Here is a 27,656-nt window from a genome sequence, read left to right as displayed (position 1 = left end):
TAGGCCTATTCATTTTCAAAATTACTTGAGTAAAAGGACAAGTACAAAGTACTACTACAGTAGCAACTTTGTTACAGTCCACTTATCAGCCTATAATGGAAATGAAATATGCATTTTGTTTGCTTCTAAATGTTTAACTTTTGATTATAAAATGTTTGTTAAATTAGTTTAAATGTGGGCAGTATACATGTTAAAATGGAATAAAATATGCTGTATTAAGAACTGTTCTCATCTGAAATAAAGATCGTAAACAAGTTGTGTCGTGTATTTTACAATGTTTATGATTACTTTTATAGTTTTTTTAGAGTGTAAGTTTGATTTGAGTCAAAATGATGTAGTAATTATTATTTACTAATAGGTTCACTTTAGAATACTGTTTCAGGTTCTAAGTTGTTTCTGCGGAATTATCTGATAATTCTTTATTAATTACTAAAGGGTTCACTATAATTCCACTTTAGAATATGCCTACTGTTTCAGGTTTGAAATAGGTCCTGCAGAATTATGTGATAATTATTAATTAATTACTAATGGGTTCCCTATATTTTCACTTTAGAATAGACCTAATGTTTCAGGTTTGAAATAAGTCCTGCAGAATTATTTGATTATTCTTTATTAATAAGTATCTTCCTAATCTTCCTTAGTAGTTAACAGTAGTGAGTTGTGTTAATGAAAAATTACCTGTTAGTTCTTTAATAATTCCTTATTAGTTATGTAGTAAGTAAGAAACAATATTCTAAAGTGTTAGTGAATTTGCCTTCAACAATTTGCCCAAAAAAAAAAAAAAGAACAATAAATGACACTGAATATGAGTTATATGTTTGTATCAGTTTTCTTTTGACCAAAAAATAATTAAAACTATTAAAATCTAATTTTCTTGTATTATTGTTCATGAATTCGTACGTATGTGTCATATATCTGGCAATGGGAAAATATTTGTTATATTTATTCAACACAGAGCATCTATACAGTGAAGGGGGGAGGAGACAGAGAACCTACATATGAATGAGCAAGAGAGAATGATAGATGGAGGGACAGTATTAAAGAGGAACAGATTGAGAGAGAATGAATGACGGGAGCGAAAGTGAGAGGGGGGAAGAGAGAGAGACAGAGGAGGGGCGAGTGATGTCCAGAGATTGAAACACTCAATGTAATTTTCTGCAACAGAATCTAAACAGACAGAGTGAGAGAAACAAAACACAGATCCATAGAAAAGCATTAATGCTCATCAGTCATCACAGAGAAAAATGTCAATGGAAGCAGGCAGCATGGAAACCATTGAGGTTCCTCAAGACAAGATTGTCAAAAAGGTAAGTGATCTTTGAGCCTAAGCCTAGGAGATGGAGCACAACTGACTGAAAATGTAATAAGTCTGACAGATTGACACTATGTATGTGCAATGAACAATATATGGAAATGAAAAAGACAGGCTCGAAGTAAATCAGGGAGACCGGGGCTGGTTGTCACCCTTTAGTCCAGTTAATGTTTCTTAGAGTAGGTTTTCTGTACAGGCACATAGCCTATAGTTTTGACAACAAAAAAAACTTTACAAACACACTTTAACCATTATTGCAAATATACAGTTCATTTAGCACAACATTTGTGTCCAATTCATGTTGTCATACTATAAGGGGTAAATTGTCCCAATGGAACATGCCATTAAACAGCCTTTTATATATTTTTCACTAAAAAAAAAAATATATATATATATATATATATATATATATATATATATATATATATATATATATATATATATATATATATAGAAATATTTTTACAATTTAAAAATAACTGTTTTCTGTTTTGTTTTTGAATATTTAATGTTTTCTTGTGATTGCAAAGCTGAAGTTTCAACAGCCATTACTCTGGTCTTCAGTGACTCACAAAAAACTTACTGACCCCATATTATAGTATTGTATAATATAATAAACTGTAGTCTATAATACAATGATTTATGGGAGGGCAAAGAATAAAAAACACTACTGTTGTACAAACATTTGTGCAACTGTACTTGCCTCAAGATCTAATTGTTATTGATATATAATATAGCCCATGTGATATAGTCCTGGTCTCCACATTTCATACTTGGAGCTTACATTTGATCATAAAATGCTCTTTTGCTCCATACTGTAAATGTAGGGGTCCTTTAGGAAGAAGATAGAGAAGCTGAGGAGATGGAGCACATCTTCAGGTGGCGGCAGCTTCAAACGGCCTCCCAAAACTAAAACCCTCAGTCTGAACTCACCCACTGACCCTGACACAGAGCCCCTCGGAGTCGAGACGGAGCGCAGGAAACTCAGACCCATTGTGGCATCTGTCTTTGGTCAGGTATGGACTTCTGTGTCACAGAAGTGATTCATGTTTTCATATTGCGCTGAGGTGTGAGCTGTTGTTCTGTCAGTCATGGTCTTGATTCAGACAAATGTTTTGGTTTGCTGAACTCTGGAATGGTTAATTAAGGATGACAATGTGTTAATTCAGTTCACAGGCAGTGAACATCAAAATGTTTCTTTATGAAGATAAACTAAAAACGGTGATCTACTCAATATACTACTCAAAAAAAAGTGTTGTGATTGCTAATGTTATATTAGCATATTCTTTCATGTTGCAACAGTGCTTATTATGCTGATGGTTAGTGTGAAGACTGTCTAAAAGCTGTTGATTCTGAATGAGAGTCTCTATTTGTGAATGGGTCACATGGGCATGTGGAAGCCTAAATGAGTTTTTGCTCTTCAAACTCAAAGACTGCTGTACAAACAATTTTCAGTTTTAAACATGAAACTGTAAAGTAGATAAACTGAATTAGTATGTTACTACATACAAAAAAAATATGTTTGTTTTTTTGTTTGTTTTTTTATGGTACAATGGTACCATTTTTCATTGCTAAAAAAATCTACATCGAAACACAGAATTGTTCCCTTCATCTACACTCCCCTCACATACTCTTTCAAGTCAGTAGTTTATTCATTCTTAAACCCTTTTACAAAACCATAATCATAATAATAATTTTCTGACACTCTCTGCTTTCAGAGGATTATGGCTCTGTACTGGAAGAAAAGGTGAAAGAGTATGATGTATGATCTATTAGTCACCACACTTCATTCTTTAAAGCTTACATTCCCAAACATAATGAAACACTACTTTTTTGGCTTTTAAAAAGCTTTTGAGGTCTCAAAGGCCCCCAAAGAACATAATTGTTAATGACTGATTATCATTAAAAAGAAGGTAACAACAATATACCAAATTTTATCCTTTGGCATGTGTCAGAATCTAATAAAAATGTACTGTATAGTCTTATGCTGAACATCTACAGAGCAGAGATTGAATCTTAGAAATTATATCATTCAAAGTCAAAAAGAAACACTGAGAGGGAGAAAAATGAGGAGGAGTGAAAGGCTGGGAAAAGAGATTGAGGGATGAAAGAAAAAGAATAAGAGAGATTGATAGAGAAGGGGAGGATTATATGGGTGAGATTAACGACTCAAGAGATCAGATCTAAAAACTGATTCACTCACAAGAACTCTCTTATGAACACTCCAGCTTCGGTCATCATAATAATAATATATCACACACTAGATGTGGGGACAGCTTTGTGATCATAGGGACATCCAACATACCACAAACTAAACACTAAACCCAACGCATGAGAATTTTCAAAAAGTCTAATAAATATATGTACCAGTCCATTATCACAGATGTTGAAATCACAATGTTACTGTCTTTTTGCTCCATTGAAATGAACAAATATGTATATATATTTATTGTACAGGAAATTGTATATCCTGCTTGTTGATTTATAGTTGATTAACAGTTTCAAACTTTTTTCTTTGGAAAATGAATGTCATTATTTATTTTTGCTATTTTTCAAGTGCTTTAAATGTACACTGGAAATTTTTTTATAAAAATTAAAGGTAAAATTGAATTAAATGCTAAATTTTAAATTTGTAAAACATAAAATATAAATTCATCACATTAAAAAAAAATAATCTAAATACAGTGTAAAATAATCATAAAATATCTCAATGTGTATTGTTTTACATGGCTTCTTTTACACACACACACAAAAAAACTGAAAACATCACTTTTATTTCTTGTCAAATTAAATATTGTTAAAAAATATATATTTGTGTGACTTTAGGATGCATCACATGCTGACAGCTACACAAACATTCTACTTTTTGACACCTTTTTTTTCTGTCTGCTTTGGTGTCTCTCTGTTTTTTGTCTCATCTCTTGTGTTTTGGCCTTAATCCATCGACAGTCCACCAATATACAGCAGACAACCCAAATCTCCTCCATAGCCCACACACATATACACATAAACAAGTACAGAAGCTGTTTGAATCAACAGAAACGAGACGTTCTACATTTCATCATCTGTAGGTCAGTTGTCTGTCTGTTTTACAATGGAATAATTTAATCCACCAATCAGAGACCAGGTCTCAACGGGTAACCCAATTAGGAGCCACTCTGTACAAGAGTGTCGCCGGCTGGTTCTTTATTACATGAAAAACAATTATGAGTGAGAACTCTGTGGAACACAAAATCTGCCTGTGCACATATGTGTGGGTAAATAGGACATAATAAAAGTCAGTGGGGTCCAGTGTTGTTTTGGAAGAAAGAAAGAATATCAAAGTTTGGAATAACATGAGGGTGAAATAAAGACAGATTTTCACTTTTGGGTGTACTATCACTTTAAAATGTGACGTTTTAATGTAAGTCATGGTTGTGTGCCAATAGGAAGACACCAATCTGCCTGTGCACATATGTGTGAGTAAATAGGATATAGAGAAAGTGGATGTTAGCTTGTTAATGTGTTAAATGTACAATCATAGATGTCTCAGAATAAGAAATGTGTGTTGAGCAGATTATCCCTTATCCCTTAGTGTAAGACACTAAGATCTTTGATGCACCAGTGCTTTAACAAAGAGCGATGGATGCAAATATTAGTGAGTACCATTATTATCATACCATAACTATTGTGTATTTTATATTACTCAAAGTAGAGTCCTTCCAAGATTACAGGTGCCACCTGACACCTTAAAAGCACATTTACTGGGCATTGGCAGGCACTAGATGAGGAAATTTCCAAGAAGGCTGATATGTAAATCAGTATGGTCAAAGATTGCAGTATGTTTTATTATTGTATGTTCTGCTGATATGCTTCCAGACACAGATAGACTCCTCATATCTTAATTAGTCAACTCTGGCACAGATAAAAACAACAGCAGAGTGAAAAAGTATGCCAACCAAAGACTAAATGTTTAAATGGGCACTTTTGGCCCTGTGGACTAAAGGAAAATAAACTATTTTCACACTTTGTTTAATTTGTCCAATGTATATATATGCATTTCAGGAAAAACATTTCCAAATATCTTAAATTATGTACGAATAATGCATTCTGTGGTGGAAATGACTATGGTTTAAACATTTTTTTGAGTAAACTAGAGTATTTCATCAAAAGTATGCAAACACTTTTGTCTTCTGTTTAAGAAACATAAACAACTTTATCATGAGATTCATTGTTCTGGGGGGCAATGTATTTAATTTTTTCATTAAATGACCATAACAAAATAAATATTATAATTGTGTATTCAAACATGTCTGTGTCTGGGACATTGACAAAACAATAAAATGTATAGGCTACGCAAAACATTTCTTAAAAGTATAAAAGTAAAAGTCAGAAATATGGTTAAGAAAAAGTTTCCAAGACAGTTCCAATGTGATCTTGACATAACCAAAGAAAAATGTGTAAAACTATAAGTTTTCATAAAATTCAACCCCTGGGACATAAACATCCCTAACATTTAGTTTTTCCAATTGCCACTTTCCTATCAAGCTAACACAGTGGGTCATTCCATCTAACATCTACTCTCCTACATGAACTTTATCTTCCACTGCTTCATTATGGCAAATATGGCCATGTCGTTCAACCTTTCACCTGTTTTGACTCGAGATCCTTCAGTAATGTCTATATTTCACTTGAAAGTCTTACTTCACCTAGTCTCACGTAGCCACACTTTCAGACTGACGGCAGAAGGTCTGGGAAGTGGGAACTTTGGTCGCTTTGAATATCAAGGACCGCCCAAGCAGCCATATGACTGACAGATAAAGTAATAAATCATGTTTTGGTCATGTTCCCACAATAACAGACCGTGTGTAAAACTCTTGGACGTATTTCAAAGATTCTATGCCACGAACTTTAAATATTTCACTACTCCAGTGTTTAGTTAAACGCTTATTATCACAGTTGTAAACACAACGGCTTTTTTTTTTTTACAAGGGGGGGTTTTTGGTGTCAGAGTATTTTTTTTTAGGTGTGGAGTGTAAGAGAGCGCACATCTCCCAGAAATCCTGAATAATTCAACCAATCCGATGACGACTTCAAAACTCCTGAAATGCTGTATGCATCAACGGTCTGTGGGGGTGACATCTGAGGCTGATACAGTACTTCATCTGGCATTCATCATAACACGCATGATTTCTAACGCAGTTAACCATCTGGTATTGTTCGATCATTTTAGACCAGAACATTTTTTTTTGGTTGAAATTTTTAAAATCACTACTTCATCGGAATGGAATGAAACTCGCTGGCTTTTATGGCAGTCACTATGTCCACAAAAAAAAAAAAAAAAACTTGGACTTGATTCAAAAAAGGTAAATGGTCGTAAAAAATAGTCACACTCATGTTGTTTGTGGTCAAAAATGACTGCCATTTTTGGGAAATATGCAAAAATACGGATATACTCGGTGCAGAAATATCATCACTCCTGAGAGTGGGAGTTTTCAGGAGTGATGTTATTACTGCGCCGAGGTCGAAGTGCTGCGAAGTGCTCTTCTGCCATACATTATAGTTATAATTTTTTATCCACTTAGAAAATCGCCACGTTTTATTTTGTGTCACCATACTTACTAGTGTAACTACTCATGTAACCGTATTTAAATAGGGAAAACATGGAAGTGTTTGGTAGCTTCTAATTTCATCCCTGTTTGGAACCTTAGGAATGAATGGTGCTAAGCTAAATGCTAGCATACATGCTACAGCGATTAAGTGCACGCACTGAGACAGGAGAGGTACGTATCAACTCGTCTAAGTTGAGGGAAGAATATAGTGGAATATGGAAAAACTTGGTGTTTTCCTTTAAACATGGTGTCACATGGATGGGAATATGTATGGAAATGATATGCAGATGAGGTTATGCATCGTAAAACTAGGTGTTGTAAGCTCCATATAAGGTTCTTCCCCTGACTGGGATTGTCATTAATCACTTACCCCATGTTGTTCCAAACCTGTAAAAGCTCTGTTTGTCTTCGGAACATAATTTAAGATATTTTGGATGAAAACCTGGAGGTTTGTGACTGTCCCACAGACTGCCAAGTAAATAACATTGTCAAGGTCCATAAAAGGTATGAAAGTCGTCATCAGAATACTCCATCTGCCATCAGACGTGCAATTTGTAAGTGAAGAAAACAAAAATGCGCTGTTTTATTTCTAATCAAAGCTAAATACACTTAGAAACAGCGCATCCTTGTGGCACGGATGATACAGAAGAGCACACACAGCATATGGTAATATGGAGAGACACAGGAGACCGTTGACAAAGGAATTACTGAATAAAGTCGTTATTTTTGTTTTATTCGCTTACAAAATGTGTTCCCGTCCCTTCATATAACCCAGATTGCACATCTGATGGCAGATGGAGTATTCTGACGACGACTTTAATACCTTTTATGGACCTTGACACTGTTATTTATTTGGCAGTCTATGGGACAGTCACAAACCTCCAGGTTTTTATCAAAAATATCTTAAATTGTGTTCCGAAGATGAAAAAAGCTTTTACGGGTTTGGAACGACATGGGGGTACGTGATTAATGACAATATTTTCATTTTTGGGTGGAGGATCCCTTTAAGTACACTAGAATGGAATATGATTGGCTTGGCATGATACATCATTTGAATATTTGTTGTGATTGGTTAGTTTATACTGAGAGCATATACTATCATCCTTCTCCACATTCACTGTGCACTTGTTGACTGCTTGTCCTTTACTCTCCAGTCCAACACATCCATTTAAAAATATGAATATAATTATAATTATAGTTTTGTACATACACATAATTTACATATGTATGTATACAAAACTAATTTTAAGCATTTATGCAGAAGCATTTAGAACAAAAGGTCTTTAAGATTATGACAAAATACAGAAAGTCCAAGGTTTTGTGTGGTAATTTAATTTTAATTATTTATTTATTTATTTATTTCTCTTTTCATTTTATTTAATTTTATTTGAATTTCGTACCACAATCACCTTTTGAAAAAATATGAAATTGTGCTTTGTCTATCCCTTTGAATATCAAAAGTGCTTGTTTGGTGCCCCCTAGCGGTTATATTCCCCATAATGCAGCTGCTGAAGGTGGATACAAAGGAATCTGAAGAAAACAAAAATATATAGCTCTAGCTTTAGCTTATTCTACTGGGTGTATAAGACCCCTCTTTTTTTAAATAGATATAAAGGAAATATTCATTATTCATATTTAAATCATTCATATAGTCCTACTGAATTCACTGAATTGACACTGTCCTCTTCTGCTAGGGAGCTTTTGTAAAGTGCATGTTAACAAATCTAATATCATTGAAATGCAATATTGTTGTATTATGAAACTGCCCGTCTTTTTATGCCTACATTGTCTTTGTGCCTTGAGAGCTTTTAAGCACATTTATCTTTAACTTGAAATTAAAATATCTTAGTTCGGCATAAAATAGAATGCGAGAGAAAGCCTAGCATGGAATCTAAAGAGATTACATGGTAATATTGCATGAATGTGGGATTGAATACAGTAATACCTTGATCTGGACCAAAAACTCGTCTTACTTCTGGGTAGGAGAGATGAAAAGGCTAAGAGATCTCTGAGAAAAAAATAAATACATTTGCGCTCACCTGCATGTTTAAACTCGTCTAATCTCATAGACAAGCATAATTTCATTTCCACCAGTGTTCACTGATAACACACACATAACACTATGAAGTAATTCTGTAAGTCATTGTAAATGTTTTTTCTCCTGCTAATACCAAGAAGAAGACCTTTGTCCATAATATCATATTTTGGGGGTTATGAGTAGATTAGTGCAAAACAAAACAATGTGGATAGGTCTGGGGGTAGTTGTTATACAGATATTTATTTATTTATATACTTATTATATAATTTTTTTAATTTCCTCAGTATTTTTCCTGTTTTCCTCACTATTTTCCTATTTTCTACACTGACATGTATAATAAGTCCTGATTTGGCTTCATCTACTGACCATCTATCCTCTCATCTGACCCTTTTGACCTCTGACCCCTGACACTGCAGATCATCACCCTTATAAAAACCATCTGATGTCTGTCTACCTGCTCTCTACAATCTTTCTGCAATCCTACATTCCCTTATCAGCACTGCCAGCTGCGTTGCACTCACCATGTAATCTGGAATGTTGCGGATTATGAAGCCCTATCCCACCCCCTTGCTCTCTTTCTCTCTCTACATTTTACTCCTCATCCCTCCATCCCTTCCTATTTTGTGCCATGCCAGAACAGTCACTTGCAGTAGAAGTGCGATTAGAGTCCATCACAAGTCAAAATGAGTATGTGGAATTACATGGAGAAAGAAAGAAGGGGAACGATAAAGAACATGCAGAGAGAGCGAAAACAGACAACAGATGCAATATCCGAGAGCATCAGGATTAGAGTGCTCAGAAAACCCTGGAAATACCTTTTCTGGCTGAAGGAATAGGTCTCACTGCTCCCAAAGCAGTCGTTTTTATTGGTATTAGCATCACTACCCATCACCTCTTGTTTAAGCAACTCCACCCCTCTTGGGATATTCTGACGACAGGGATCGTGTGTCGCAAAGTTTATGTAATAATCTGAGGACAGCAACCAAGAGTGAGAGATAAAGAGGGAGGGGGAGGGACAGAGGGAGGGACAGAGATGACAAGAAAGAGTTGGAGCAGTGAGAATTAGAGAAATACAAATGATGGGAGCGAAGCCATCTAAAAGATGCAGTATGAAGAAGGTAAGATATCAGTTTTTAAAAAAAAATTTTATTTTTTAAGAAGTAGATTAGTGAGACTGATTTAGAAAATTACTTGAAACTACTTACTTGGCCTTTGGCAGACAGTATTATGGATGCAATAAGTTAAGCTATTGATTAAGTTGCAATTAAGTTGCTTAAAGGAACATTTCACCAAACTTCAGAAGTTTGGGGTTGGTAATATTATTTAATTTTTAAAAGGAAGTCTCTTATTTTGAGGACTGCATTAATTTGATCAAAAATACAGCAATAAAGTATTATTGGAATATATTATTAGAATTTTAAATAACTTTTTTACTTTAAAAATATATTTTTATAAATATATTTTTTTATAAAATATATATTTTTTTTTTTCTGTGATGGCAAAGCTGCATTTTCACCAGTCATTACCAAAGTTTTCAGTGTCACATGGTCCTTTAGAAATCATTCTAATATGCTGATTTGCTGAATGTTTCTTACTGTTATGCTATAAACAGTTGTGCTGGTTAATATTTTTGTGTGAACAGGGATACTTTTTTTCAGGAGTCTTTAAAAGTTCAAAAGAACAACATTTATTTTAATTTTATTTTTATTTTTATTTTTTTATTTTTTACATTATAAATGTCTTGTACTTTTGGATCAATTTAATGCATCCTTGCTGAAGAAAATTATTAATTAATTTAACAAAACAGCCCTTACTGACCCCAAACCTTTAAACAGTACTATATATAATGATGGATTATATTTGATACATGATATTTATAGCAGAATGTCTAAGCTGCTCTATTACAATAAAAGTGAATGGTGACCATGGCTTTTGAGCAATGTTTTTAAGATTTCCAGTAATCACAACCTAAATTTCAGGCTTTTCCTCACACAAAACAATCATATGGCTTCAGAAGACTTGAAATATAGTGCACCTTTGTGATGCTTTTATGGTGCTTTTTTAAAGCTTGTCAGACCCTGGTCAGCATCCACTTTTATTATATGGAATAGAGCAGGTCGGACATTCTTCTAAATGTCTCCTTTTATTTTCCACGGGGGAAAAAATTGTTAGAACTGATTCATTTCCCAGGATTTTTTTTTATATATATAAAATAATAATGTCATTTGTAGTATAGACATCGGCAGGATGATTTTTTTTGACAGTTAATTTCACCACATACAGCAGTATTAGTCCTTGTCAGACTGCGATTTTGTCTGGTGCATAATGAAATGGTTCCTTGCAAAGGGGGTCCCGCCCCTGGAAGGCAGTGGACTGCCATTGGCACCCGCCATGTTAGGAGGCAGCGGTGATGCGGCAGCTGAGGATGAGGATGATGAAGAGTTGGGGCAGCAGTTTGAGGAGCCGATATGTGCTCTGGTTCAGAACTGTACCATGCTACACAACATCGTGGGCCCAGCCTGCATCTTTCTCCGACAAAGCTTCGCTCAGGCTCAACTCGTATGTACACACACACACACACACACACACACACACACACAAACGAGCCTTTTTTAGAAAATGCATGGTGTGGATATATAGAACATCAGTGTCAGAATTCCCATCAGGGAATCAGATTATCATTTTCTGTCTTATCCATCTTCAGTCAAATCCTATTAACCTCCCTTGAGCCACCATTACTTCGATAATGACCCATCATCTCCCGTTCCTGTGATTGGAGGATGCTTGGCCACATTATTCGCCATTGTGAGTCAATGTCAGGTCATTTTTTATGTTGCCAAGTCCTTAATGCAGCATTTGTAAGGATGCTTAAATTTAATACTTTACATTAAAGTGTCCATAATAGACATAAATGCACTCAACAACCTAACATGAATGCATTTCTACTAATTACTCTCAAGTGTGCACCAAATCTGAAATGTATATAGTATAATATAATAATACTTGATAGTGATGTGGTTTGGGTGAATGAAGAAATTAATTATTTTTAAAATTGTAATTTAGATCCTGAAGCCTCCAGTATTGATGGATGGGACTGAGACAGTGTAATATCCTTCTGCTGTCAATTGTAGCATACAGGCTATGATTTATAGAAACAATTAGTATAATGTACTTTTTTACTCATGGGAGAATCTTGGAAAAACTTCTTATGTCTTTGCAGGGAAAAAAAGACAATCATTGTGCATGTTTCTCCAAAGAGAGGTGAAACTTAGATATTTCACCTACCATTGGCAGTACAATCAGTTCCTCCAGTCTGGTGGAAGTGGTCAAAAAAACAGAGAGAAAGTGTTCAACTGTGTAGTTTTATAGTAGCTTAATGTTTCATATCAATGTCTCCATCTGTCTGATAATCCCAGAATTATTTTTGTGTGGCTAGAGTAGGGTGTAAGCTGTAGAAATTGCTAAAAAAGACAAAACCAATGTAAAATTTCCCTGAAATTGTTTGTGACATAGTTATTTAGCTAAAGCCTTTTCCCCAAGTAATATCACTATCTGCTTAGTTGTGCAGCACTTATTGAGGCTCTAGGGTACATGTTGAACAGACTGTAAAAACTATATATTGTATGTTGAGTACCTGATTTTCACAAAAAAAAAAAAAAAAAAAAAAAATTGTGAACTCCATTCAGCTCCATTTGTTACCTGGCAACATGGACCCTTGTAATCTGTTCACCATAGTTACCTTATCCTACTGCTGCTTGCATCATGCTTGCCAATTCATGGTAGTAATCTGCCTAAATACTTGCCAGCTGTGTGAATATGTTCTGGCTGGCCATTGCCAAAACACAGGCTCAGTCAATCAGATCAAAATCTAAATCACTCTACCATTTGTTATTATCTTACTTATGTAATGTATAAATGTTGATTCAGTTGAGATTTCATTGCTCCACTTGTACTTTTTTTTATTTGGAGCTATGCTAATAATGTTTTAATGACTGAGTTTCTCCATTTCCACGAACATGAATATATGTGTGCTTTTCTATCCTTAGATAATTTAATAATCCATAATATCATAACACTGTGGTTCTCAGTCAGTTTTGCTTCAGGACCTCAATATTATTAAGGGAGCAATTACAAAAACTGCACAAAATCCATAAAACCCATAGTTATATTCTAAGTTCATTAAAGGAATAGTTCACCCAAAAATGCAAAACACTTGCTGAAAATATAATCAGACTATATAAGATGTAGATGAGTTTGTTTCTTGATCAGAACAGATTTGGAGAAATGTAGCATTATATCACCTTCTCACCAGTGGATCCTCTGCAGTGAATGGGTGCCTTCAGAATCTAAACCACTGTTAAAAACATCACAATAGTCCACAAGTTATCCACATAACTCCATCCATCAATTAACATCTTGTGACATGAAAAACTATGTTTGTAATAAACAAATCCATCAAGGTGTAAGTTTGTAAACCATGTTTGATCTGTACATATTTTTCTCCTGATGAGACAACTTTTTCACTGGAAAAAGCATAGATAGAGGACTCATATTTTAGCCAGAAGAAAAAGTTTGAAGTAAAGAATTATGGCTTTTTTTTATACAAACACAGCTTTTCACAAGACATTAACTGATGGACTGGAGTCATGTGGATTACAGGGATTATTGTGATGATTTTATCAGATGCTTGACCTTCATTCTGACGGCACCCATTCACCGCAGAGGATTCATTGGTGAGCAAGTGAAGTAAAGATACATTTCTCCAAATCTCTTCAGATGAAAAAACAAACTCATCTACATTTTGGATGGCCTGATGGTAAGTACATTTTACAGCAAATTTTCATTTTTTGGTGAACTATTTCTTTAATATTACCATGGACTTCATAGGCACTATTTGTATGCAGTATGTTGTACATATGTGATATGGGTGAAACAGTGGTTATCCCCAAAATGGGGTTTATACGTATAGTATTTTGTGTGGGGGGGGGGTTACTTTTTTTTTTTTTTTTTTTTTTTTCAAAGAATATGCCCATAGCGTGTGTTATGGTACCAAGTATGGTGGTCATTCTGTATCAGTTGAATCTTTCCCTGGAAAGGAGAAGATGCATTAAGTTTATGTGAGATATGAAGCACATTTTACGTGCGGGCACTCCTTTTGTTTTTACTTGTGCTGACTGGTAATCAGAGCCTCATGTGTTTCATTCATCCACCCGCGTGTTCATGCAGCGGTGTGCAGATGGTTGCCCCCGGCGACACTGACAGGTGTGCGTAAGGCTCGCTGGTACAATGTACTTTGAGTGACAGTTCAACAAGCACAGTCTGAAGGCAAAGCAGATTACAGGAGAGATTATAATACAGGGTTCCCACACTTTCTAACCAATTTTTCTTTTATTTTTCCACATCATTTGTAATTTAATTCAATTATTTTATTAATTATATTTTTTTATAATTGTTATTTTAGTTATTTTAATTAATTATTTATTATTTTAATTATTATGCATGTTTTTTTATGTTTTGTATGTAAGTGCCTGTCTACATATCTGTGTTTGTCCTAATAGCTTGTCTCTGTATGTCTCTTTAAAATCTGTACTCACTGCAGGACAGAGATCTACGGCCAGAGGAAATTGAAGGTACAGAGATATCTAACATCACTGATATGCTTTATATTAATAAGAACGTTAAACTCTGCCACCATCCAAAAAGATAAGATTCCTTGCCTTATTGACATCACTCCCTCCATCAAAAAGGATTCTTGCCATTATCTCTCTCAATTTATTTGAATCTGCCTTCAGTCTCCTCTAAATCCTTGATAAGATACATTTAATGGAATAATTCATCCAAATGATGAAAATAATTTACTCACACTCATGTCTTTCCAAGCCTGTATATTTTTTTTTTCTTCTGTGCAACACAAAAGGAGAAAATCAGAGAATATCCCATAGCTCTCATTCACATTTCTCTATTTTAAAAAAATATATATTTTCTAGAAAATATATCATCAGTCTCAAAAAAAGCTGTGATATAAACTGAATTCAAGTCTCTTCCTCATACCGTGCTATTGTATGACATCAAAAGACATATTGACCACTTATAAGATAGTTTTGTACAGCATTTGAGCTTGTATAATTTCATTGTTTCCTTTTGTGTTCTATGGAGGAAAAAAAAAACATCAGCTTGTGCTTTGCAATTGCACAAGTATGAGTAGTTTCGGATGAACCACTCCTCCGACAAATGATATGAGTGATCACCATAACTTTATCCTTCAGAATCCGCTTAATGCACAGACAGATTGCACATTAATGTCAACAAAGAAGAAGATGCTCTCTCTCTCTCTCTCTCTCATTCTTTCTCTGCCTTTAGAGTTAAAAGAAGCCTTCCGAGAATTTGACAAAGACAAGGACGGCTTCATTAGCTGTAAGGATCTAGGCGAGTGCATGAGGACAATGGGCTACATGCCCACAGAAATGGAGCTGATTGAACTCAGTCAGCAGATCTGTGAGTGGCAACCTTGTCATTATCATTATACTTCATTATCTCAGTTATACTGAGAGTTTTATTCAAGAACAGACTCAGTAAAGCATGAATATCTGAACCACTCATCTAGGGTGCATTCATGAGATTTCTTACATGATTGTATGTTTGTTCACTAGGTGGCGGGAGAGTGGACTTTGAGGACTTTGTAGACCTGATGGGCCCAAAGATGCTGGCTGAGACAGCAGACATGATCGGAGTGAAAGAACTGAGAGATGCTTTTAGAGAGGTTAGTGTTCCACTCTACTGTCAGGTGTACTGTATTCCCAAGTTTTCTAAAGTCACACCCCTTTTTATCTCAGTTTGACTCCGACGGTGATGGTCAGATCAGTCTGGCTGAACTGAGGGAAGCCATGAAGAAGCTGATGGGAGAGCAGCTCAACCACAGAGAGATTGATGAAATCCTCAGGGATGTTGACCTCAATGGAGACGGGCAGGTTGACTTTGAAGGTTAGAATTATAATTGTGCTCCATGGGTTCTTGAATTTAGATTTTTGCATGTGCATTTGGGAAAACCATTATGTATAGCCTTTATTCATGTTAATATACACACACCGGCCAATTTATTAGCTACACCTGTTCATCTGCTTGTCAACGCAAATATCTAATCAGCCAATCACATGGCAACAAGTAATTGCATTTAGGGATGTAGACATGGTCAAGAAGATCTGCTAAAGTTCGAACTATGTATCAGAATGGGAAGGAAATGTGATTTAAGTGGCTTTGAATGTGGTATGGTTGTTGGTGACAGATGGGCTGGTCTGAGTATTCCAGAGATATACTGATCTACTGGGATTTTCACACACAACCATAGAATTGTCCAAAATAGAGAAAATATCCAGTTAGTGGCAGTTCTGTGGGTAAAAATGCCAAATTGATGCCAGAGGTCAGAGGATAATTGTCAGACTGGTTCGAGCTGATAGAAAAGCAATAGCAACTCATAACCACTCACTACAACTGAGGTATGGAGAAGAGCGTCTCTGAATGCACAACACATTCAACCTTGAAGAAAATGGGCTACAACAGCAGAAGACCACTCTGTGTACCACTCCTGTCAGCTAAGAACAGGAAACTGAGGTTACAGTTCGCACAGGCTCAACAAGACTGAATGATAGTAGACTGATAAAAGGCTGTCTGGTCTGATGAGTCTCCATTTCTGCTACAACATTCAAATGGTAGGGTCGAATGGATTCATCTCATCTTGTATTAATAATTCATACTGGTGGTGCTGGTGTAATGGTGTGGGGGATATTTTCTTGGCACACTTTTGCCACAGCCAACCTCAGTATTGTTCCTGACCATGTCCTTACCTTTATGACCACAGTGTACCCATCTTGTGATGGCTACATCCAGCAGAATAATGTGCCAGGTCACAAAACTCAATCATCTCAAACTGGTTTCTTGAACATGACAATGAGTTCCCTGTACTCAAATGGCCTCCACAATTACCAGATATCAATCCAATAGAGCACCTTTGTGATGTGGTGCAAAAATTTGCACCATGTGTGGTGCAGCTGACAAATCTGCAGCAACTGCATGATGCTATCATGTCAATATGGACCAAAATCCCTGTGAAATGTTTCCAGCTCATTAATGAATCTATGCCACAAAGAATTAAGGCATTTTTGATGGTAAAAGGGGGTACCTAATAAAGAAGCCGGAAAGTGTATATAAAATATGCTTATGGAATGGATAAATTATATATATAGCATGTATATATGCCTCTTTATAATGAATATTCCTCATTTGTAACTCACTTTTGATATGTATGTGTATGTGTATGTGTGTGTATGTATATATATATATATATATATTACACACACACACATTATAGTACTTGGCTATTTCTACTCATAAACTGGGAAGGAATATATCTGTTCATCTCTAACTAACCTATTTTACACTTTATGCTCAACAGAGTTTGTCCGAATGATGTCTCGCTAACTTAGAGGACTCATGAAAAAGGAAGAGAACAATCAGTTTGCCAACTCCTAACATGAAGAGTGAAATACTATGCGTCTGCTTTAATTAACTACCTTATGAAATTATTTAAACCATACTCTTTCTTCATACAGGGACCTTTAGTTTACATATTTGCTTGTTTTTATGACAAAGAGGAAATGTGTTTTTCTTATTTAATTTATTTTAGCATTTTGGTCTGAAAAAAAAATAAAAATAAAAAAATGTTTCCACCTATGTTCAGAATTGTAAGGGTACAAAGCATAGCTGTAGCACACATTATTTATAAAAGCATGCTATATGGAAATTTAATTAATAACAACTGAAAACTGTATATGAGGTGTACATGGTCATTGTAGACTGACAATGCAATGCCAGATATAAATCAGTATTATGTGCATTTTGGAAGGTAAACCACTGGTTAATGGGTCTAAAGTTTCTGTATGATGCTTTTAGGACTGTAAATGCTTTCCCTGTGGGAACAGGATATTAATAACCTATTTTTAATGTCTTGAGCAAGGCACTGAACCCCCAACTGCTCCCCGGGCGCCGCAAAATAAATGGCTGCCCACTGCTCCGGGTGTGTGTTCACGGTGTGTGTGTGTGTTCACTGCTGTGTGTGTGCACTTTGGATGGGTTAAACGCAGAGCACCAATTCTGAGTATGGGTCACCATACTTGACTGTATGTCACGTCACTTTCACTTAATATGCAAAACTGGATATTATACAACTCCTGAAGACTCTGGAGATCCCTTGTAAAGATCCTGACACCCATGTGATCTCTCCTTGTTCCTTAATCATTATGTTTAAACAAATGTTTTTATCTAAATATCTGTTCTATATATATAAATACTTCAATATTTGTTTTGTTATTTCTGTGCTCAAAGATTGTAAATACTCAATAACCAATTAAATTAAATGGAATTAATTTAAATGCTGACTATTAACTCTTATTTTTGAGTATTTAAGTCTCTAAAATACAGTGGTGGTAAAAAAAAAAAAATTCAAAAAAAGTTGCGTGAATACACAATAATCACAATGCTTATTATTTTCCCTTTGTCAGTTACAAAAGCTATGGCCTAGATAGATCTGCATAATCATATGCATTAATCAAGTATGTCTATAGATGAAGTGATTTAAATGAATACATTGATGTTTCCTGTATGGAGTCTTCTAAAATGCTCTGTGAATTCTCTCGCTGCTTTGCCAGCTCTCTGCAGTGAAGAAACACATAGAAAGGAAGAATGAAGGCCAGTAGAGTCAGGACAGTCAAGATGATGTTCACCTACAGAAACACAGAAATACACTAACATCTACAGTAAAAGCTGTGGAAAACAAGTTAATGATTTTGGTCAGTTTACACACAAGGAATTAAAACTGAATATTTAAAGGGGTGGTAAATCAGCTATTTTCGAAGGCTTGACTGTGTTTATGGGGTGCACTGTAACATGTGTTCATGCTTTGTTTAAAAAGAAAAAAGAAAAAAACACATTTTTCACATATTTGTCCGGAAACATCACGCCCCTTACCATTACGGAAAGTTGTATGTGCGTCTGGCGTCAATATATTACCTTATCAATTTGAGCCCGAATCAGACCCAGAGAATATTATTAAAGAGGGTCGAACACAACCTGTGCAAGCATGGCTCTTACAGGACGCTTCAGAATGGCATGTTTTTTGTTTGTAGTTGTCTCATACTTTTTAGATACGTTAATGCTACTGCTGTTTATGTTATCTTTTGATATACGGTTTTATCCTTATTAAAGCTTTAGTACAGCAGAATACATGACTGCATGTAGCATTTTTGTAGAGTGATTGTTTAATTCATAACAGTAAAACTCTACTACTGCGTGTTCCCAGGGGCAGGGCTTCTGTAAATTTTAGGGTTTGTCACCAACCCAGGAAGAAGCTCTTTGTAGTCCCTACTAGCCGTGTGTTGTAGGCCTTAAAAAGTGATTTCTGTCAAATAAAATATCTCCCTTTGCATTGAATTTTGAGTGTCGTTACACGCTAACTAAAGTTAAAAAGTGAAATCATAATCAAGAACCCCTTTAATCAAATGCTGCTGGAAATGTTTATAGAGCAATCTTTCATATGGATTTTAGGTTTGATGTGAAAAACTCACTTTTTTAGGCTTTTTTAGTATTTATATAGTTTTACCATATAGCGTTTAACCATATCTTGTAGTTGTTATTCTATGGAAGAACATTTCTGCCACATATCTAATCATTTTTGATCAGAACTATTACTTTTTATGTTCATAGCATGTTGTATTTAAAACAAAAACATGTTTTAGACATAAAAGAACAATAATTGTAACATTATTAGTCAAAATTGTGAGATACCAAGTTATGAGATAAAAGCTGAAATTATGAGATAAAAGTCTTAAATATGGCATAAGAGTCAAAATTGAGATAAAAAGTTATCAAAATGTCAAGGATTCTGATAAAAATTCCTGTTTTATTTCACAATTTTTATCACTTTTTATCACATTTCAGCTTATGTCAGTTTTGACTTTTTATCTGATATTTGTAACTTTGTATCATTTTGGCTTTTTATATTATAATTGTGATTTACCAAAACATGATTTTTTTTTTTTTTTTTTTTTTGGCAGAAATGTGCTTCCACAAGAATCAACATCTAGCGGCCCCAAAAAGTATTTTAAACCTCAAATGGACATAATTAAAATGTATGAATTTTCTAACATTAGATAACAAAATATTAAATGAAGTTCTCTGCAAAGATATAATGCTAGAATTTTCTAAGAACTAACTTCACATTAACTATTGACATGTTCCACTAACATTTGCAAACTATAAATTGTCACAATGTTTTTTGTCTTCATTCTGAACGGTATCTCAGTATATTGTTTTTTTTTTTTTTTTTTAACCTCTTTTTGTGAAAAGCTATATTTATTTATAAATGCCACTTGGTTTGATTTTGTGGTAAAACTCAGTGACATTCATGCAATTACAAGTGTACACATACTTTTGGGGCCACTTTACTGTATGTATAATAACTCTTTGTAGTGTATTGGGAAACATAGATTTACATAGAAGGGTTCAGCATTCCCTCCGTTCAGAAAAGAATGGTTAAGGACCTGAAGGATGAATGTGACGTACTGGAGAGGGAGGAAAGGAACGCTTGCACAGATGGAGAACAACAGGCACTGCAGAGAGGTGAGGAGGAGAGAAAGAACAGACGAGCACAGGTCTGCTTCCCGTTCTGACACACCTACAAAAATATCCAGGGTGGGAATGAGAAAGAAATATGGTGTGAGAAGACAGATCTTCACATTTCTCTGTCAACTGACCTGGATCTAGGGGTTTTCTTTTGTGTCTGTCCATTAGCAGGCCATTCCAGAGAGCACAGATAACTCCACAGAACTGGGTGAAAGCATCATTTATAAATATTTAATATGATCATTTACATCAATTAAGAATTCTTTAATTTACCTGATTGTGTTGAATGTTTTTGAATTCAGTAAATTCCTCCTGCTGTCATTCAAATTCCAGTTAATTTTCTGAACTGAGAGGCACCTACCATAAACAAAGATTTCACTGAAAAGCATCATAGTAGTGAGAAAATCTGTTTAAAAATGTCTGGGTCTTGGTTGGCCAGTCTGTTGAGCATTGGATTCAGAGTTCCAATGAAATAATGCCGCAGATGCATGACTGACAGCCATATGAGGTGCTACATGAAGAACCAGGACAGAACACAGCTCCTAAAACTGTCTATAGAAGAATAAGAAGCAGCCATTTGTTGATAAGATATGTTTCAGTAATCATGCAGTGTCATTTTCTACCCAACTAAGACCTATGTTGGCAAAGCAGCACCTTTCTCGGAGTTGTCTGTTAGCTTTAGTGTGTCAGTCTCCAGTGGCTCATCATCTGCATCTCTGCCTCCATCTGAACTCAGGTCTCGCTCTGCCTCATACTGTTTAACGTTGTAGCAATGTGATTTAGCACAGCTCATCCTGTAAATAAGGATTTGCATTTGAATTAATATGGATAAGAGCATGAATCATGTACTATACGTAATTAAGACTGTATCAGATTTACTACATACTAAATATAGAATATATATACAACATGCTTATTTTATCTACAATAATATATAACATTTGTTTTAAATGTATGGAATTATTCAACTTATTTGTTTCAAAAAACATAAATGTATCATATAAACGATATCTGAATTAGAATTCATTTCAATTTTTCTTATTATTATTATCAGTGTTGAAAACAGTTGTCTTGTTTGTCCATGCTTTTGTGGAAACCATGATACTTTTTTTTATTATTATTATTATTTGGTGAATTTAAAGTTTAAAAGAACTGCATTTATTTAAAATATAAATCTTTTGTAACAATGTAAAAGTCTTTACTGTCATTTTTAATCAATATAATGCATCTTTGCTGAATAAAATAATTAATTTCTGGCCCAAAACCTTTGAACTGTTGTATATTCAGTTAATACTCAGCTTATCCTCTGATTCACCCATACTTGTAGTTGTCTGGGATGGGATGGGGAATGTGTGATTTTGGCATAAGGAAAAGTATCCGGAGGAGATGAATGAGTTTGCAGGCTGAGAGGAAGAGAAATGAGGAGCGAAGAGAAACCCTTCTCTCACAGAGCACCTTCAGAAATGGTTATCAGGATATCATGGATTGCAGAAAGAGTAACAGCTGATACTCTTTTTTAATTACAGTGGACTATTCAATGCATCTATGTATGTGTGTGTGTGTGTGTGTGTGTGTGTGTGTGTGTGTGTGTGTGTGTGTGTGTGTACTTCTTACCTTGATTATAAGAAAGATAGCTGATGAAGAGTCAAAGGCCCCATTATAGACTGTAATAATTGTTGATCTATGAGAGTCAAAAAGGTTCCCCACCTGTAATGAGGACAAGTAATGCAAGCAATTGATCATAACCTTGATGCATTGCATGCATGAAATATAATCATTCATGAACATACCTGCATATTTGTCATTAGAAATAAAATACCTCCCACAGCTATGAAGGACAGAGCAGGAAAAAGGAAGAAAGAGAGAGCCATTTCAATGAAAAGAGAGGGAAAATAGTCATATCAAATATGCCCATGTGATTATTAATAAAAACTTTTCAGTCTGTCTTTACCTTTAATGGACAATGCCACAATAAGAGTGCTGGTGGTATAAAGAAATCTACAAAATAAGTAGGAAATGCTTAATATTGTAGTGGTGTTTCAGTGTTTTCCTTTTTATAAAAGGTTTTTTTTTTTTTTTTTTATAGAACAAGTGGTGCCTAACATTACACAACAGCTTACATTTGCAAATATTTCTGTCAGTCTCAACAAATTTTACTTAGGGGGTGTTTTTACTTAATGGCTGCAATGCACAAAGCCCTGTTTTTGGAGTCCAGTCAAACGCCCACGATGATTTCTACTATCTGCTTAAGCACACCCCACACACAATCAGATAAACTTCTTGACTCTACCGCAGAGAGACACAGCAGTTCTGCTAATTCTTGCCTGACCTCTGCTTTACATCCTACGAGAGACAGACTCACATAGCTAAAAATCGCGTTGTCATTGTGCCAAAATGGTCATAGAAGAATCTGTTGGGCAAAGTAAAAAGATGTTCATGAAGGAGGCCACAGTAAAAACCAAATTATCATGTTGCAGACTGCAATCTAAAGAGTAATGGGAATTCACAATCAAAACAAGAAAGGGAAAAACTAGAAGCTAAGTTTAAAAAGTTTACAAAGCGAAGTTTACAAAGTAATTTGAATTGGTGAACAATACATTGATATTATTATTATTATTAGTGTATAAGTGTTATTATTATTATTTATTAATAATGTAATAGATCATGTACGAGAAATACGCAGTTTTAACTCAAATAAATATTTTATGTCCATGTTTATTTGGCAAGCAGGAAAAATGTAGGCTACATCCAGACATAACAACTCTGTAAGGGTTAGAAGGGGTCTTGAATAATACGGGTGAAGGGTTTTTTTCTTGTGATAATGACCGGCTGGCTGTTCAGTATCCCTTACATAATTGTGATTTAGCAGTTAAGACATGCTGCATCAGTGTCTAGGCTTCTTGAAATGTGACAGAGGGTAAAACTGAAGTTGATCACTGATGGCACACGCGCGCGCTCTGTGTGGACAGTTGACTAATCCAGATTACCACCGCGAGCTCTAATCTCTCTAACAAGAACTGCAGTTTCCCTCTTCCTCAGTCTTTAATGTAAAAGATATTACAGATACAGGAGATATCCCATGATAAAAGCGCGTCAAATCAAATTACATTAAAACCTTTAAAGCCAAATGGATTTGACTGCATTTCCATTCCAAGCTTGAGCAACTGTATGTTTATGTGCATCAGAGGCAATCTAAATTGAAATGGTTTCTCTATACAAACGGACTCTATTTGTGTATAGACATATAGCTACTCACAACGGTCTTCTGTCTCATCGATGAGAATGACGGAATCGCTGGAGCGCTGTAAATTCCCCTCTCATGCTGAACAACTGTATAACCTGTGCACGTGTATGCGCGTTCATGAGCCTGGCAATTACCCAAAGGTAATCACAAATAAACGAGAACCCGTTTAGTTCGTACTAATATTACAGATTTATTGGCAACAGCCAACACCAGTTTTTTTTAAATAATTATTTAAATATAGGCTATATTTAGGCTAAATAAAGCCAGATTGCACTGATTGACTAAAATCTATCTATCTATCTATCTATCTATCTATCTATCTATCTATCTATCTAGTACTTTTTTGTCAATCTAGATAGATGAAGCAATGTTATAAGCTTTGACATAAAAATATTCAAAATTGTAATAAAACACCTGTTTCCATTATTTATTTTACCCTACAGTATTTCCAATGTCACGTTTTACCTAAATTGTAGTATTGACTGCATCCATTAAAATCAAACCCTTCGATCCTGTTGTAAATTATTGTAAGAAAGAAAACAAAAATAGTATCTCCTGAGTGACATCTTGTTTTAAGCTAATTATATTTAGCTAATTATATACATATTAAATTTTGTCTGTAAAAATTGTTTATGTTTATTTTATATACATTTATTTTATATTTATAAAATGCTTATTTAATGTTTATTGCAAGAACATTTTTGTAACCGCTGCGGTGTTGTGTGATGAAGACTTAAAGAGATGCAGAGCATGAGAAGGCAAGGAAGCAAACAGGTAAGGTTAAACATGTAATGGACTTGCAGTTCCTGCCCTACATCTGTCCTGCCTGGTTGAACAGATAAATAAATCTTGTGGCCATCTGGCTCCCTCTTGTGGGTAGACATTAAAGATTGGTGTGTTGGATCATGAGAGCTTGTACTGTCTTTGTGTGATGCAGGTGCTAAAGGACATAAAATTACACTTATTATATGTGTAAAAAGTCAAGATCTGAATAAAGCATACTTTTGTCTGTTGTCAGTGCCATCAAAATGAAAGTCCAAACAGCTGATAAAAGCATCACAATAATCCACAAATAATCCACACTGCTGCAGTCCTTTAATTAACATTTTATGAATTGAACATCTGTGTTTGTAATAAATAAATCTGTCAAAAGATAGTCATAAGATATGACTCCTCCATCCATTCACCAATGAAAAAGTTGTCTCATCTGAATCAGGAGAGAAATATGCACTGATCAAGTACTGTTTATTGTCTAATATGGTTCAGGAGAGGAATTTTACTTGTGGATTATTGTGATGTTTTTAACTGTTTAGACTCTTATACTGACAGCACTGCAGAGGATCCATTTGATGAAATGCTAAATTCCTCCAAATATTGAAAACTAATCTGTAGCTTGTATAGCCTAAGGGTGAGTATATTTTCAGGAAATTTTCATTTTTGGGGCAAAACATTCCTATAAGTACATATACGTTCCTATACGAGGGCCCCACTGTAGTTTCCACTTGTGAACACTAGATGGAGCCATGAGAACCCTAACCAGCCCTCTCATGACTCACTTGCTCTGTTAAACATCATGAGTCATCTGTTGTGCCCCATGCAGAGTTTAATCAATTATTTCATACACTGAGAATCTGGCAACTATAAACATTCTGCAACTGATCTTAACCTCCCTGCATTCTCTTCTCGTCAGTTCAATGAAACACTTTTAATCAGACCTGTCCCGCTTTTGGCAACTATATATGCCACTACTGTCACCTGCCAGAATCCTCTACCTATTTCTGTCCAGTTGATGTCTCACTCTTTAAGGAATAGTTCACCCAAAAATCTAAATTTGCTGAAAGTGTACTCACTCTCAGGCCATCCAAGATGGTTGAATTTGTTTCATCATCTAAACAAATTTGGAGAAATTGAGCATTACATCACTTGCTCACCAGTGGATCAGTGAATGGGTGCCGTCAGAATGAGAGATTAAACAGCTGATAAAACACAATAATCCACAAACTATCCATATGGTTCCAGTTCATCATTTAACATCTTGTGAAGTGAAAGGCATTGTGTTTTTAATAAATAAATCCATCATTCCAGTTCTAAACAATTATGTCGGTGGATTTTGATGTTAGAGTACAACAGGAAATGAACATTTTTACTGAATAAAGCATTATTAGAAGTGGCAATGTAAAGTAAAATGCCTTAATAGTGGATTTGTTTCTAGCTCCTCATTGGTGGCCTGCTATCTGATGAAGATATATCTCATGTACCTTTTCAAGAAAGGCTGTATTAGGCTACTTGGAATATGCCACATCTTGAATTTATAGCACAACTGGTTTTATATTTTTGTTGAAGATTCTTCACTTAATGTTAAAAGAAACTATGAGAGCTCCAAACCAGCATAAGGTCCTATGAATGTCTCTGTCGTTTTTGCCAGTCCTTGTTTACTTGTCTTGTCGGTCCTTGAAATGGTCATTGATTCCAACCTGACCTTATCTGAGATTTAATTGTGGCATTCGGAGAGAACATCAGGAACTGTTAAACAGGCACAGAATAAACAATAGAGCCGAGTGGGCATACACTACCATTCAAAACTTTGAATTTGGTAAGATCACAAATACAGTATCCAGAAATATTGTAAAACAATCCATTTCCTGCATAAACAATTTAAAATGCCTTCTGATCCATAATAAACTAAAAAGAAACAAAAATACCAAAAGATAGCAAATTAAGCAGAAATGCAGTATTGATCCTAAGCCTCTGCTGATTCACATTTATACTGGACCCTAACCTGCTGGGGCTAGTTCTGGCAACAAACTGCCTTGTGGCTATAACAATACACCATGTGATCTGACACCAATGTGCAACATCACATGGACAAACGTGGAATTCTCTATTTTCTGGCTGCTGAACATTTTTGTGTGCCCTAGGGTCAAGGGAGTGACCCTAGGGTGAGCTACTGTGTGCTCCTGTATTTGCTACTAGAAGGGCGACTCTGACTCAACTGAGCGCTTGGATCCACAAACTCCTATCCTAACTGGCTGCGTTGAGGTTGGTTTTCAACATCAACTGAACTGAGTTTTAACATCATCTGAGCTTGACTCCCTAGGTGGGGCACTCAGTGTTACTGTAATATCCCACGCTGAACTGAAAGTATCAGATGACTGACTATGACTGATGCTTCATTGACCCAGCAGTGACAGATCATGAGTCAGTCTGATTCAAGATAACGGATAAATATAGGAAATGAGTTGACAGTTTTGGAAGTAATAAATAACATTTGAACTTTTGAATTCAGATTTATATTACTAAGATTGACATCAACAGTGTAGCCACAGTTTTTATTGCCCTTTAATTAACTGTGTGATATTGTCTGAATTATCTGTTTATTTTGTTGACTTTAATTGTTCTGTCTGACAGGGCAAAAAAAATAATAATAATAAATAAAAAGATAACCTTTCATCAGCCTTTAAAAAGCTTATTTGAATGCAAACACCCAATATCACTGTTTAAGGTTCTTGTTGTAATTACTGTAATTATAAAATGGTTTCCTGTTTCCCAAACATTCAAGTGACATATCCATCTGGTGACCTCAGGAAGTCTTCTGAGCAAAAGACGTGCAAACTGAGATGGACCAAAGCATTAATAATTCATATGTTTTGAATGCAATGTCAGTTCTGTGTAGTCACACAAGATCCACATAAAATTAACCAACTTCATATTTCATACTCCTCATAGTTCATACTGAAAAAATACGTGTGACGGCTATACTTAAAAGAATAATGAAAATCTAAAATCAGGCAAAATAGT

The 27,656-nt window shown here is 35.1% G+C and overlaps 1 protein-coding gene across 3 annotated transcripts; it reads left to right on the top strand.

The window, feature by feature from the left end:
* The first annotated feature begins 973 nt into the window (after positions 1 to 973).
* LOC109055606 (calcium-binding protein 2-like) lies at positions 974 to 19,565 on the top strand. 3 transcript variants are annotated; one of them, XM_042759612.1, is made up of 7 exons: positions 974 to 1,307; positions 2,140 to 2,328; positions 14,541 to 14,571; positions 15,302 to 15,436; positions 15,592 to 15,701; positions 15,775 to 15,922; positions 17,391 to 19,355. In XM_042759612.1, the coding sequence occupies exons 1-7, from the start codon at positions 1,245 to 1,247 to the stop codon at positions 17,414 to 17,416; spliced, it is 702 nt and encodes a 233-aa protein (XP_042615546.1). In that variant the 5' UTR covers positions 974 to 1,244; the 3' UTR covers positions 17,417 to 19,355. The 3 variants fall into 3 exon arrangements, with proteins under 3 accessions (XP_042615546.1, XP_042615538.1, XP_042615552.1); XM_042759604.1 differs by lacking the exons at positions 974 to 1,307; positions 2,140 to 2,328 and adding exons at positions 8,387 to 10,059; positions 11,288 to 11,500 and having other exon boundaries at positions 17,391 to 19,565; XM_042759618.1 differs by lacking the exons at positions 974 to 1,307; positions 2,140 to 2,328 and adding an exon at positions 10,773 to 11,500 and having other exon boundaries at positions 17,391 to 19,565.
* Positions 19,566 to 27,656: the final 8,091 nt, after the last annotated feature.

This window comes from Cyprinus carpio, chromosome A1, assembly GCF_018340385.1.
Source record: "Cyprinus carpio isolate SPL01 chromosome A1, ASM1834038v1, whole genome shotgun sequence".
Classification (NCBI taxonomy): domain Eukaryota; kingdom Metazoa; phylum Chordata; class Actinopteri; order Cypriniformes; family Cyprinidae; genus Cyprinus; species Cyprinus carpio.
This window is presented reverse-complemented; position numbering and strand designations above follow the sequence as displayed.